Raw genomic sequence first — 14971 nt, 5'->3', positions numbered from 1 at the left:
AAGAGGGAGAGTGATTTGCAAATTTCGTGTGATAATTCCTATCCAAAAAGCTAGACTTCTCGTTTTTACTCGAGATGTCCACACTCCATCATTTGGTTTGTATGATTCCTCTCTGTTGAATATGTGGTGAAGTGACTTTAAGTCATTCCTGTTGCTCCATGGCCTCAGAGTCAGTCCAGGCTATTTCATCCATGGCAGAAAACAGCGCAGTCTCTGGGCTGCTTCAGCAGACAGTCATCTGCCTACCACTATCTGCTCCCCAGAGAAGTGTAATGGGGACAGTGAGGCACCTTTGTGCAGTTCTTCTGCCAGACAGGGATCTCTAGGCGCCACAGGCACTTCCTGGAAATTAGATTGTCCACTGTGGTGACCTAGCAGGGAACAAACATGGCAGAAAACTGTTTCAGCCTGTCTGCTTATCAAGCAAGAATAGCACTGTGATCTACCCTACTGCACCGAGGTTGCCAGCTCTCCCACTCTGAATGTGACTAGATTTCCTGCCCATCCCTCCAGGACAACTGTCAAGAGCTTACTCATGTAGGAGCTGGACCCCAGTTTCAGCTGCTGATGTAACAGGGGCATCTGTGTGACTCAGTGGTTTGTATGACTTGGCCAAGGCACTTGGTAGCACAGCAGGTGTGCAGGACCTCCCAGTGTAGTATCCCTGTGCTTGCTGCATTACGGACTCATCTGTTCTGCTGTGCTGAGGAGGCTGTGGCACTGCTGGCATATTTACAGTAGGACTGTGCATATTTTCAGTAGGAAGACACAGAAAGTTTTAAACACAATGAAATACAGTGTCAGGACTTGTATTCCTGGAGGCACACTACCTGTCCTTTGTTACTCTTTAACTCATGCATTTACATGTGGAAAAAAAACCCAGAAATTCTACCCTACTAGGATCTGTCAGAGCATTGTAAGAAACCAGGCTTTGCTGCTGCTTACCCGTAGTCCTTCTGCTCAGATTTAAGGGTAGATGGTTGTGCATTAGGATTCTACTCTTGTCTTCATAATTCATCTTGTCTTGTGCTATGAATGCCTTAGAGAAGAGCAGAATTAAAAGGACTCCCCTCCTTCCCGGTGATCAAGTCATTCAGGAAAGTTAACAAAGGTGAAAAACTAGCCCAAGCTGGCCTGCTTCGCCTTACACTGGTACTTGCATCCTGTTTTAATCAGTAGCCTATTTTGTCTTTGGTCTGTGGCAGTAGCTGTGCCAGATATAGATGAAATCTTCAAGTAGCATTCTGTTTAGCTGATCAGTATTGAGGAAAGAGAAATCCATAGAGGTTTTTGCTGACAGGGGTTTTGCTGGTGCAGTGGCTCAGGCCATGAGGATGTTCCCACAGATTTATTTTTCCTTTTGGAAATCATCAGTTACAGTTTACTAAGATAAAAAGTATTTGAAAGTCCAGAAGTAGAGCCTTTAATGAAGATGATTCAGGATGGGAAGTTACACACATCTTAGAGGTGATTCATAAGGAAGTGGTGCCTAGGAACATATTTAAAAGCTAGGCTAAAGAACTGAGGGGGAGTGGGAAGCAGGAATGCCAATATTGGAAGCAAATACAAGTCTGCCATCTGATGGCATCAAATGGACCATGCCAAAATGTATGAATGGTGTCAGTAAAGAGTTTCACATCCCGATGAGCATTCTTGCTGAAGCTAAACATGAGTATGAGGGTGCTAATCCTCACAAACTAAACACTGGTAAAGTGAATATCTGTATCATTTGGCTGACAGCACAGGCCATGGTGTGATTTTTGCATATGCCAACTAGCTTTGCCGGGACAAGTCCCAGAGACAGCCACCCTGCTCTGTAGGATAAGAAAATTGAGCATTATGGACATAAGCTGTGTGGTGCCAACTGGCCTCAGGGCCAGGGAGCAGTCCCTGGCCCATTTTGTTTGCTGGTACAATTGAATCAGATAGCGTATCAGGGAAGCCAGGTACTGTCCAGGGACCCCACAGTCCTCTCTGAATGACCACTGGAGATACAGTGATACTACAGAGGTAAGTCAAGTGCCATCACTGAGGTCTATGTCATACCAATGACATGTGATCTGTCCCACAACACCCAGCACTGTCCCACACCACATCAGCACTTATTTCTTTTTCCTGTTCTTTATCCCACGTCTGGAGTGACGATGTTTGCTTGACCTCTCCATGGACTGTGTGTATGTGTGGGGGGGAGGGGAAGTCAGTGAGAAATGGGGAGAGATGGTGATGGAGCAGACCAGTCACTACAGTTCACTAAGACCCTTGTGCATTATTCTACGTTACTGCCCTGCAGCCCTCAGTCAACCATCACCTTGTCCTGTAAAAAACAAACCACACAGTACATGCACTGTTTCTGAAACAGGCCAGAGAACATGTTAGTGTACCTTGATCTAAAGATAATGAGAGCTGGTTGATAGAAACTCAGAGACAATTAAATTTGTCCTGCTGCAGTGAAGGAGTCATGGTGTCTTGGGCTAGATGCACCCAGCAGTGAGATCACTCCAGCTTGAGGGGCACTCCTATTGCTTGTCTTGTTCCTCCTGGTTGCCTCTGCCTTCCCCTGGGTTCTGATTCTCTGTCTAGTTCACCGTGGTTTTGCTCCTAGCATTAGTTTTAACTTCTTATGTGAATCGTGTCCTAGAACCACGTGTCTGCTTGACAGGCAGACCCAGCCTCCAGTTACTCACTGCTTCCCCCCTGGGTAGCTTTGTTTTTGAAAGGAGAGCCCAGAAAACTGGAGAGATGTGGCAACATCCTGAATGAAGACCACAGTTCTTCAAGGCTAGAGATATTTCTCTAGATGTCTGGTCAGTGTGAGAGAAATCTGAGTTATATGTTATAAAATTTTTCCCTCTGAGTCTTGCAGGCTTCATGTGCATATAGAGTTTCTCCTTTGTGACCTCTTTAAGTGTTGCCTGTAATTAAGGGATAATAATTCAACAGTGGTTGGCACAGTCAGTGGGTTCTATAAAATGGTATGTGATTTAACTGGTAAGCCAAGAGCCTAATCAGTGCACCTGGTGGCATGAATGCTGGTTGCCTGGCATATCAGCAGTGAGCAAGGCAGCTCCTTCCCAGTTGTACATGCTTTCTGGCTGAAGGATTTTTGTGAGAGCTACACACTTGCCTGCTGGGCTGAACCCTGGTATGTTCTTGCCATGCTGTAGAAATGCCAGGGACTTTGAGACCTGGGTCACTTTGGGGAGAGAGAAGCCTGAAGCCATGCAGTCCATCATGCTGTGGCTATGTGCACATGCAGGATGCTCTAGATCATGGCTGACTAACCCTGGACCATCTGTTTCCCCACTAGATGCTGTAGAAGAAACCAAACCTACTGAAAGTGCCCAGCAGGAAGAGGTGAAAGAAGAAGAGAGCAAGGCGGACCAAGAAAATGCCTGAACATTAAGAAATTACTCCCCATTGCCCCTCCCTCCCTCCCCCTATCCTCTATCCTTCCTTCCCACCCCAATCTCAATCTCTCCCCTTCCTGCTCACATCTGTGAGCCTGTCTGTCCCTCTCCCACTCCCACTTAAACCCTTTTTCTCTCTGTGTGGCAAACATTTAAAGAAAAAAAAAAGCAGGAAAAATCCCAGTCAAACAGTGTGGCTTAAACATTTCTTTGTTTCTTGGTGTTGTTATGGCGAGTTTTTGGTAATGATGATCCAATCATTTTGGGAAAATTCTTGCACTGTATCAGAGTTCTTTGACCTGGCGCGTGCGTGTGTCTGTCTGCCCACTGCGAGCGCGCTCTCTCTCTCTCTCTCTCCTCTCTCTCTTCTCCAAGTGTGTGTGTGTGCAATGTTACGTTCATCCGAGGAGTCCAGACTTACTGAGTGAGTTAAAACAAAAGAGGGAAAAAAATTCTTTTCTTCCTTTTTCAATGTGATGGAATGAACGAAAGAAAAAACAAAAAAGACCCAATGCAACAAACAAATGAGGGAAAAAGAATACTAACCCCCAGCTTGTTTTCAGAACTAAAACGACAACAACTAAAAAATGTGCCAATTAGCATAATGCTTGGCTCCAGGCTCCTTTTTCAAACTGAACAATAATTATAATAAATGAGAATAATGATCATTAATACCACCGTGTCGCATTTCTATGCTGCCGTACATCCTGCCGGCCTGTGGTCTTTGGTGGGTCACTTCTTGCGTGGCCCAGCTGTGCTCCTTGGCCACAAGTCAGTGACTGACTGCTCTTCCTGGTACTGCTGAGGGGATTTTTAAGGGGAGCAGGCTGGGATTTTGAGTGAGATGTTAGCACTGACTGACATAAATAATGAAAGCAGCAAAATCAGTTTTAGGAAAGACCATAATGAGCGAGTCTCTAGGGGACCTCTAGGTTTGAGAGATTTGGAGAACTATGGTGACCTTGGAGAGATAAGCCTGCAAAGGGACCTGCTTTGATCCATGCTGAAGGTCTAACCCCTGCCAAGAGGTGCACCAAGGGCCATAAGGGGACAGGTCCTGGGGCCTGAGCGTCCCCTGGCAGCAGGATGATGCTCACCCTGTTGGGCTAAAGTTGGAGAAGTTGCTGATTAACATAGTGTGGCCCTTCAAAAGTGTTCTGATGGGCAGAATAAATTGTGCCAATGCATTGAATAAACAGGCACATGGGCAGGCCAAGGTCTGGTGGTGTAAGAGCCAGTAAATGGCACTTTGAGAAATACCTCATTCCTGCTCCCTGGCAAAACCCAGGATGGTTCATTAGCTCCAATGAGGCCCAAGGCTTTTAGCTGTCATTTATACCCATGGGCATAGCACCACCTCCTAAATCTCCACCACTGCTTTCCATGGGGTGCAGAAAGTTCCCTGGTGCCACCAACCACATGTCTGTTAGACCCAACCTGTCCCAGAGGAGACTGACACATGGCAAACCTCTAAGCCTGTACAACCATCGGGGTCTGCTTCTTTGTTTATGAGCTGTGACAGTGAACAGTTAAAATATATTTAGTAATATCTGGGCTTTCATAAAAGACCAGTTATTTGCTGTTACTGCTCTTTCACTGCCCTGGTTATTATCATGTGCTTTCCCACCAGCTTGTGCATGATTTCCTGGCTGCATTGGCAATGACAGCCAGTGTAGCCTGCAATGTTACTGTACGATGCTGCAGGGCCATGATTAAATTTCTCTCACAGCAGTAACACCAAAACGATGGGTATGCTGACAGCTCCAACGTCCCTGACCCTTGGTGGCTGATGCCTGTTGGAGTGGCAGCCCCATGGCCTTCAGAGGGCTGAGTGGCCCTCCCTGCCCTACAGATTTGTTCTCCTCCATCTCTTTGTTGGAAATAGGGAGAAAAGATGAACAGTGTCTCCTCAGAACTGATCACTTTGAACGTAGACTGCTTACTTGAATGTTCCATCAAAATACGTCAAGGTTTATTTCCATGTGCTTCCTGGCATTGTGTAGAAATAAGAGAGAGAGAGAGAGATGGGGAAGATTTTTTAAAAGAGAGGGAAAGAGAGAGTGGGAGAGAGATTGGACAGAGAGTTATAAAAACAGGGATTAGAGAGGTGGGGGGGAAAGATTTCCGAGTGGATAGATGGATGATAGGGAGAGAGAGGGGAGTATAGCTAGAGAAAGAAAGATTAGAGTGAAAAAGATGAGAGAGACAGGAAGAAATTAGATAATATGGAGCAATAGACGATTGATAGAGATAGTGAAACTTAGCTAGCTAAAGTAGATTAGACAGACAATAGATAGAAAGATGGGCTGACTGACAGATAGGTATTGTGTCATACTTCATAAATGATATATATGCTAATATTCCCATGTCATGATGGGTGGTAAACCCTGAGACACCTTCCAGCCTGACCTCAATTCAGCAAATGTAGCGCAGACATCAGGCATTGCTTGGACCGTATGTCAGGTCTCACCACCCCACCCGTCTCTGCTGCAGCAGCAGCAGGGGTGTGGATGGTGTTTGGGGAGGGAGAGCGCTCTGACAGACACGGGGGGCTGAGGCATAGGGAGGAGAGGTGTAGAGTATGTTTGCTGTTTGTAGCACACAGGGTGCCCAGCCCAGATCAGACATTGCAGATACCCCGTGTCTCTAGCACCGAGTTGAGAGAACTGAGGTTCAGCTCTCAGGATTTGTGGGAGAGGAGTTTGGGAGGAGGCAGGAAGGAGAGAGCACAGTTTTTGTTTGGACTTATTTCCTGTCACAACCATTTACAAGAGTTTTCTTAAGGACTGTCTTGCCTTTTTCTGCAAAGACTATGTGGTCTCCCTGCTTTTCTGACTTTAGACCCCAAATTTTTTATCTTGTCTCCAGTTTGCTATTACTATTTTTAACTTTATAAGGAAAAGAAAACTGCCTCTCATGTCTTCCTGGACATAGGCCTTCCTCCCTCCTCAAAAAATTGAAAAACTTTCTCTCCCCAAGGATGCTTTATCTTTGTATTTCGCATGTTGCCTCCCTCTTGGGTGATGGTTGGGGCATCGCGCGTGTTTTGTCACCGTTTGTAAGAACATACTTTGCCATGTTGCTTAGAGAACAAAGGGTTGGGGTTTGTGTTTTGGTTTTTCCCCTCCCACAAAGAAAATGGGGTATGTGGTTACCAACTGCAAACCTAAATAATTTAAATACTAATTCCTCTCCCTTGGTTCCAGTTTAAAATTACTAGCTGTAACCAAGCACTGCCTATCTTTCTTATTGTACCGTGTCCTGATCCTGCCAGAGAGTCAGGGCAAAGAGAGCATGAGAGAGAGCACAGAGACAAACCCTGCCTTGAGCAGGAAGTGGTTTAATGTGTAATACACAAGATTTGTATAGGAAGCTGGGCTGTCTTCAGGGTACAGGAAGAGAGCTGAGAAAAAACATTTGGATTTCCTTGAGTTGCCTCCTCAGCCAGATTTTCAAAGGCTAAAAGGAAACAGCATAAAGGATGTAGCATGGGACGGAAACTGGAAAGAGAACAAGGGTATTTGAGGAACAATTTTTCTAGCAAGATATCAAATGAGCTGAGAGCAGCAGAAGAGGCAGGAGGTCTCAGAAGCAAACAGTGGAGCAAAGAGTAATCAGCAGAGTAGTTGGAGCTTTTCTACTAGTCCTGATGCGACAACCACCAGGAATTCCCCAGGGAGCATGTATCTAATTCTCTCTCCCTGAAGAGGATATAGCTTTGTCTGGAGGTGTCTGTGGTTGTTACTTTATGTATGAAAAGGGAAGGGAATGTCAGAGTGATTCACACTGGGAATACTGTGCCTGACCTCACCATACAGTGCTGTGGAAATTTAGGGTCTGAGAGAGGTTTCTTCCATGCCTCTTTAGTAAGATACATGAGTGACCCACAGCTATACTGAATGCTTCTACCAGCTATGGGCCAGCTCTTGACATTTCACTACTACATTTCATCAGACTAAGCCTTGGAAAAGTGAAACTAATTCCAACATAAACCTCCCATCGATGCAGTAGATCATTTGCATGAATTTGGTCTGCCTTGCAATGCTTGTGGCATCCTGACCATCTGCACCGACAGATATAAAACTCCACAACCCTTGCAATAGTTACATGAGCCAAGGAGCTTCCCAGTGAGTCACATTCCAAAGGGAGGGGTAGGGCATCCTGCTGAGATCCCTTCAGACCCAGTGTTTTCCAACCCTAAGCCCTAATGCAACCCCGTGAGAGGCCTTAGCTAGAAGGAACTCACCTGTAGTGACCACATAAACACCATCACTTGCGAAATGTGTTACTCTAGGTAAAAGAAATGTCCATGACTGAAGCAGAGAGGTTTAGAAAAAAAAGGAAAGAAGAAAGAAGGAAGAGGGAGTTCATACCAAGCTCCCCATGGGAGTTATTTCTTTTTTCCTGTGGTCTCCAAACAGCAAACTAGAGACTTTTCATACTGAAGGTCTCGTGTTTGTCATAGGTGTCGTAGGAAGGAAATGAAGTGGTTGTGGTATGCAGAGGTGAAGGCAAATGTTTGAATGAATGTTTTTGTGGTCCCTCTTGGCTAAGAAGTCTGCTCGGTGGTCACCTGCAGCTCAGCAATGCCAGAAATGGCATTGGGGTCCTCTTCCAGGCCTGTGCTCAGATTCCCTGCTTTTCCATATTGCCACATTAGCACTTTCACTGGATATTTAGAGCACCTCAGGACTGGTTCTCCTCTCGCTCACACTGGGGTAACTCAGGAGTCGCTCCACTGGAACCAGTGGTGTTAATCTGGTGTGAAAATAATGCGAGAGGAGGATGCAACTCCTCGGGGGGGGGGATTTTCCAGGTCCCCGAGGGGGAAAAAAATCAATGGGAGTTACATGTCTAACTGCCACTTGTGCCTGTGAAAGTCTGCCCCTTATCTACTTATATGTATATAGGGTACAGTTTTCAGAATAACCTAAGTGACATGGACACTTGAGAGCACACATTTCGCTGGCTTTCAAAGAGAGGCAAGTTCCTAAGGCCCAGATGCTGAAGGATGTCCAAACTCCTCACTGCAGCACATTTGGGGGTTTCAGGCCTGAAATTCTCCAGTCATTTCCCAAAGTGGAACTAAAGATCGTGAGTCATTTAGGTGGTCCTGAAAGCACTACCCTCTATCCATTTTTCAGGGTGTTGATCTCAGGTCGTGTGCGAGCCTGCATTCTTACCTACAATGCTTTATTACTACATTCCTCTGTTGAGCAATACTTGGAAGAAGAGGTGAAGGTTGAGATTTGCAGAACAGGATAGTGACCCCAGTGGCTCACATCTGGAGTGCCCAGCTTGAGAGACAACTCACTGGGGTCCAAGCCACAGGTCCCCTGTATGCTCTGAACATCAAGATTCATGTATTACACACCCAGAACCACTGGCCACTTCCAAAAAAGAAGTCCCAGCCTGAGACCTAGACTACTCTGACAAAAGTAAATCCCAGGTGAACTGTTCACTCAATAGCTTGGTTTTTCTTCTCATGCCTGTTCCTAAAGAATAAAACATATCCCTGTGCATCACCTAAGCCCTATTTTGAGGAGTTACACTGGCATACAGCTGAAGTAACACAGTAGTAAATTGGGGCCTGAAGAAGGTGGCTACAGCCTAGAGAGTATCAAGAACTGTGACGTGTCTGGAAGCTAATAAGAGCAGAACTTGACAATTAGAGCGGCCCATTTCCGATGCTCTTGTGTGAGGATCTGGAAAGAGTCTCTCACTCATTGTACTTGTGCATTATGAATGTGTCCATCTGCAGAGATCTAATGTACACATATGTCCTGAATATTGTCCTAAGGTTGCAAGCTTCAAAAATGAGCAGAAAACATTCCCGAGAAGTGAGAATAATACAGATGTCTGTATTTGAAAAATTGGTTCAAATAAAGTCTCTCACTTATAGATATGTGTAGTTGTGTGCAATTATTTGCTATTGGAATAGAAATTTCTCCCTCGTGTAGGATTTTGATGCTTTTACAAAAAAAATTTCATTCCAGTCTCCCTTGACCTTCTCAGTCAAGCCCTACTACTGTGGAAGGAAATGCTTTCTACTTATTCTGTCCATGTAAAAAAACTGCGTTAAAGTGAAATGGTGAAATAAAAGGCCTGATATGATTTTATTGTGCTTAATATCCATTGAGATAGAACATATAGGCCTGATGGAAGATGGGGTCTCCGATTCAAAAGTACTGAGTATTTATATGACATGACATAGAAATCCCTTCAGATGCTCTCGACCCCAGAAAGACTAACTTGTGGCTGGTTGGGTGCTACCCATAAACTGGACTGAACTGAGAAAAGCTGTGCCTTAGCACCATGGAGCTGCAAAATGTCCACAGCCATATCTGGGCCTGGGATGTTCCATGTTTAAAGAAAAAGGTGTACAAAATGGAATAATTTAATTTTTCTAAGACAACTATACAATCACAGAATTCTTAGAGTTGGAAGGGACCTTTAGGGATCATCTAGTCCACTCCTAGAGCAGATGACACAAGAATGTGTCCGAGTGGGTTTTGAATGTCTCCAGAGAGGGAGACTCCACAACATCCCTGGGCTACCTGTTTAGTGCTCTGCCACACTCAATGTAAAATTGTTGTGCAAACATACCTAAAGGCATTAAATTCCTCACTGGATTTAAATCTTTAGTAGTTTATGGGGAAACTCCAGAAGTTTTTGAGATAGAAATATATATTTCAGCACCTAAGAAGTCCCACCAAGTTACTTGCCTCAGTATCAGCTTTGTGCCAAGTGCAATGAAATATGAACAGTGCAGGAATTGCTGCCCAAGCTGTGCTACGCTGCTGAATTAATGCTGTGCTGTATCTGTCAGCAGCTCAAGAGCAGAGCTGAAATCAAGTATTTTTATCACATCTATTCATCCCAGGAAGCTTCGCAACCACTATTTAGAAATCACTTGCAACTCATCTCTGAAATACAGCAGCTGGCTTAGCAAGGGCCCAGGAAAATTTCTGATGAGGCTCCAAGGAGCTGCCTGGGAAACACAGCAGACCTCAGCACCTCACATGGGTTCTGGACAAAATGCCAATTTACAAATGACACAATTAGATGTCTGTATTCTTGCATGTAATCATCAGTTGCCTCATGGCATCTCCAAAAAAGGCGTGGACTCCAGCTTGTGTGCAAACAAATATTTAGCATTCAAAATCAAGTGGTTTCAATTAGTCACATCACTAGATTACAGGGCTCAACCCTGGCAGATTAACTTTGCTTCTGTGGGGCAAAACATCTATTAAAGGGCAGTCAAGGACCTCCCTCCAAGTAAATGGTTGTCTTGACTTGATAAGGCTCTCTTGCACCCTTTTATCTGCTGCACAGAGGAGAGGGAGGCCAGGAGGCTGAACAGGTGTCCTGTTGCACTTGTGGGAGCTGAAACACTCAGCCTAATGTAAATCTCCACTAGAGACTGTCTAACTAGGCACACAAAGCTCATTCTGTGTGATTTCCAGTGTCATGCTCTTGCAACTGTGAGATAGAAATAAACTTTCTGCCTGAATTGTAGAAAATTACCCATGACTCACCTTGGGCGTTCAAACCCTTCAGTTGCCTCTCTGCCCAGGTGAACTCTTTGGGATATCTTCCCACATTCATGGACCACACTGACAGCCTTTCTCCAGCTTCTGAGACATGAGCGAGCAACATTTCCCATTACTGTAGTGGTTCTCTGGCTTAGAGGAGAGACTGGGCTGGGGGAGACTTCCTTTCCTTGGAGAAACTGCAACAGCAACTTCAAGTTTTCCTGGGGTTTGAGAATGCCCACGGCTTCATGGCAGACTTGCCACCTTCATTGCTCTACTGGGGTCACAGGCAAAAAACCCAGTGTTTCTCATACAGTCACTCAAATTTCTAAGCCCGCTTTCCTTTACCCAACACTCTGTAATAGACATTTACAATCTCCCAATCTGCACCACTTTGCCCTGTTTTACCACTGTATGGAGAGCTGGCATCCAGTCTGACAGGGAGCCTTCCCTTGCTGAAGATGAGCAGAAAAAAACAAAAGAATGTATGCACTTCTGTACCTAAGATCATTTCTATTTATTACAAATGAAATAATTTTTCTGTACATAGGGCCGCTTTTGTACATTAGAGAGGAAATAATTTTCATCCAGCTTGGCATGGAATGGTGAACGTGAGTAATGGGAGAGACAAGGAAATAACAGCTCATTTCTCTCAGAGGAACACCTCGGACTCTGTAGCTGAGAGGCAGGATTTGCAGAGAGGTGGTAGCTTGTACAAGACAGGCTGCCATAGCTGCAGAAATAGGCTTAGGGTACTTGAGTGTCTGCAAATGCACCAGCCTACAACCTGAACTACAAGCTAGGTACAGACAGAAAGGAACTACTTAATTAAATCATGGTAGTTGATTAAGCAAGTTATGAGTAAAATGTAATTAGTACTTCAGGAGCAATGGGTGGATGCTAAGTCAAGAGAAAGGTAAGATTCACTTCTGTGGTGCCAGAGAGGAAAGGTAGCACAGGTCATCACTGGCTGGATAACAAGGAAGGGTTAACTGGGGTGAACTGAAAACTGATGGTGAGGTCTCTCTCTGCTGAGCCCATAGTTGTGCTTTTTTTGTCTTGAGACAGTGCTGTTCTGAAGGGGTTTGTGGCCATCCTCAAGACCCTGACCCAGAGAGGGTAAAACAGTTTCTCTTCTTGGACAAGATGTGTAATAGAGAGGGTTCGGTATCCCCCCTCTATACAAGCCAATCTTTGGCTGTTTATCTATGTACTGTCAGTCTGCAGCTTAATTTTCAATGAGCCTCATTCAACACCTCTCTGTGCAGCAGCTCATGTTTAAAGTGTGGAGATGATTTCACTGTGGGTATTGTGGGGCAGAGTCTTCTTCCTTGTGTTTGCCCAGGGCCTCAGTCTTCCCTTCTTAGGTGTCTTTAATTTTGAGGCAGATGTGAGCAATTTAGGAAAAACTCAGTGAAAGCTAAGAAACTGCCACATTTAGTGGTGGCCTAAGGGGCAGCTGGTGTCTAATAGGGAGAGACACTGGTGCCTTTGGATGTGGAGGATGTTTGGGAGTCAGGGCTGAAAGAACAGGGTGCAAAGCAGGATGCATGCTTTTGAAAGACCTCATATGCTGACTGGTCTCTAGGAAAAATCCAAACACCCCAGGGACATCTCCAACCCATTGCATATCCAAGGGAAGGGTTTGGCTCACTAGCCACCATTTAGCAGCAGTGCATGGGCTGTGCAAGCCAAGCCGCTGGGCTGTTGGCATGCTCTGCCTCCCAGCCCCTTGCTGGCGGAGACACCATTAATAAGACTTTCCAGCCTGTCACTTCCACACTGAATCTTTTGAAAGCTGTGCTCCTCTGGGCCCATTACAGGGAGGAACTGTCTCTGTTGAAACATATGGGGCTGTCAGGCTCTGTCTATGGCTCTGAAAGCTGCCAGTGCTCTGGTTGTTTGCTGACAGGGGTGGGTAGCAGCCGTCTTGAGGAGGCTGTGATGAGGATGGAGGCTTGGTAAGGGGCTGGGGGAAGATGTCAGGTGAGCTGCCAGTAAACAATGTACTACTGGTAGCTGATGGGCTGCTAGCAGACACTGGGATGCTGGGCAGCTCAAGGGGAGTCTGGCATGCTACAAATGTGACAGTGGGAAGAGATATATCTGAGGACAAATGGGGTAAACTGGGTGGTGAATATCAGGTAAGTATGTAGGGGCAGGCTAAGGCAGAAGGAGACATGGCTGACAACAGAGTTGTTTGGACTTGTCTGGGGAAGGAGATGGCAGCAGTGCTGGGTGACTCAATGGGGACACTGCAAAAGGGAGACTCTGGAAAGCATCATGCAGTCACACGGTGCTGGTGTTTCTCATTAACCAGCACACCCGCCCCCCAGCTCCATTTGCAGAGACTGAAGAGGATTTAATGGAGTCCCTTGACTTTTTCCTCTGAAATATTCATAGGTTTTAGCAGTCCATTTCATGCTCACCTCCTTCTCCATTAGCGAGCATCGAAGAGGGACTGGGTGGAAAGTAGGCTGCTGTGGAGCCAAGGAGACAGATAAAGGGACCTGTGCCTCTGACCAGGGACTTCTGGGAAGCAATCCATCCCCAGGCTGCTCTCTGTCCCTCTCAGTAAGTCTGCAAAATCACTTGAAATGAGCCCTGTGCAGCATGCACAAGGAGGTGATTAATACAGTGGGAAAGGAAGGAAACCAATTAAGCAGACTGTGCTATTTGGAGCCGCTGCCCCCACCCCTGTCACACAGATACACCCTTGTCTGTCTCCCTGCCGTCTTCATAATTTGCAAGGCCAGGAGCTCTTTAAGAATTGCACAGGCTGACAAAAATGCCTGGAGGCAATTAGTTTCCTCCTTGCCTTAGCACTAGTGCTTTGCTAAGATACAGGGAAAGTCCAGAGCTTAAATGAGACACTACAAAATCATGTTGGATTTTGGATGCCCTGTCTGCAGTACTTGACACAGCAAGGATCCTGCTGGCAAGTGTGGAGAAAGGGTGTAATAAATAGTGCCCTTGCACTCTGTGGGCAAAATCTCACAGCATTTTCCAACCCTGTTAGGTACTACATCAGGCCTTTAATAGTCTAACTAACTGATATGCCCCATCAATGTCTAGAACCAAATACCTCTAAGATTCTAGTGGAAGATGTCCCTGCCCATTGCAGGGGCATTGGAACTAGATGACCCTTAAAGTCCCTTCAATCTCAAACCATTCTATGATTCTATAATTTTGGGCAGTCTCTGCTCCAGAGTCAAACTTTTTGTGTAGGAGTCACACTTCTAAAGCTTGCAGATGAAACTCCTAAGTAAATTTTTATCAAGAACTTCAGGGACTACAGTAGAGCCTGACCAGTACCCTAGGAAAACAGACTGGTCCTCCACCAGTGTTATCACAGGAAAAAGTACAACAGATCCCAGAGTCACAGAATATGCCAAGTTGGAAGGGACTCACAAAGATTATCGAGTCCAACCCTTAGCTCTGCACAGAACAGCCCCAAGAGTCACACCATGCACCTGAGAGTATCATCCAAATGCTTCTTGAACTCTGTCAGGCTCGGTGCTGTGACCACTGCCCTGGGGAGCCTGTTCCAGTGCCCAACCATCCTCTGCGTGAAGAACCTCTTTCTAATCTCTGGATTTTGAATAAGAATTCTTCATCTTCTGGGCATGAGTTTTTCAGCAAGAGGCTCCCAGGTTCACTTGGCTTCTCCCTGCATTATTATTTTGATGAATAAGGAGCAAAATCTTCAAGCTAGTGAATTGTTCCCTCTGGATGACAGAAACAGCAAGCAGGATTAGAAGTGTATGTATGTATGTATGTATGGCCAAACTTCGCGAACGAAGATTTGGGAAGGGCTCTCCCCAGGTGGGGGTGTGCCCTTCCAGCCTGCGCAGTGGATTTTTTAGATGAGGCTCAGCGTGCGCAGAACTGGCCCCACCGTTTAAGTCCCAAGGTCCATCTGCCACGGCTGAGCGAGCTTGGACAGTGACAGGGAAGTCCTCAGGACTGCCTACAGCACCCGGTACTAACCGGGGCTGACCCTGCTGAGCATCCGAGGTCTGACAGGAT

General features: G+C 45.8%; 1 protein-coding gene across 1 annotated transcript in view; it reads left to right on the top strand.

The window, feature by feature from the left end:
• GAP43 (growth associated protein 43) overlaps positions 1–9308 on the top strand; it is a 60419-nt gene extending 51111 nt beyond the window's left edge. Inside the window, exon 3 of the mRNA XM_071560512.1 lies at positions 3308–9308. Within this exon, the coding sequence (XP_071416613.1) occupies positions 3308–3396 (89 nt within the window). The 3' untranslated portion in view covers positions 3397–9308. The remainder of the gene's footprint in view (positions 1–3307) is intronic.
• The last annotated feature ends 5663 nt before the right edge of the window (positions 9309–14971 follow it).

This window comes from Pithys albifrons, chromosome 1, assembly GCF_047495875.1.
Source record: "Pithys albifrons albifrons isolate INPA30051 chromosome 1, PitAlb_v1, whole genome shotgun sequence".
Taxonomy (NCBI): domain Eukaryota; kingdom Metazoa; phylum Chordata; class Aves; order Passeriformes; family Thamnophilidae; genus Pithys; species Pithys albifrons.
This window is presented reverse-complemented; position numbering and strand designations above follow the sequence as displayed.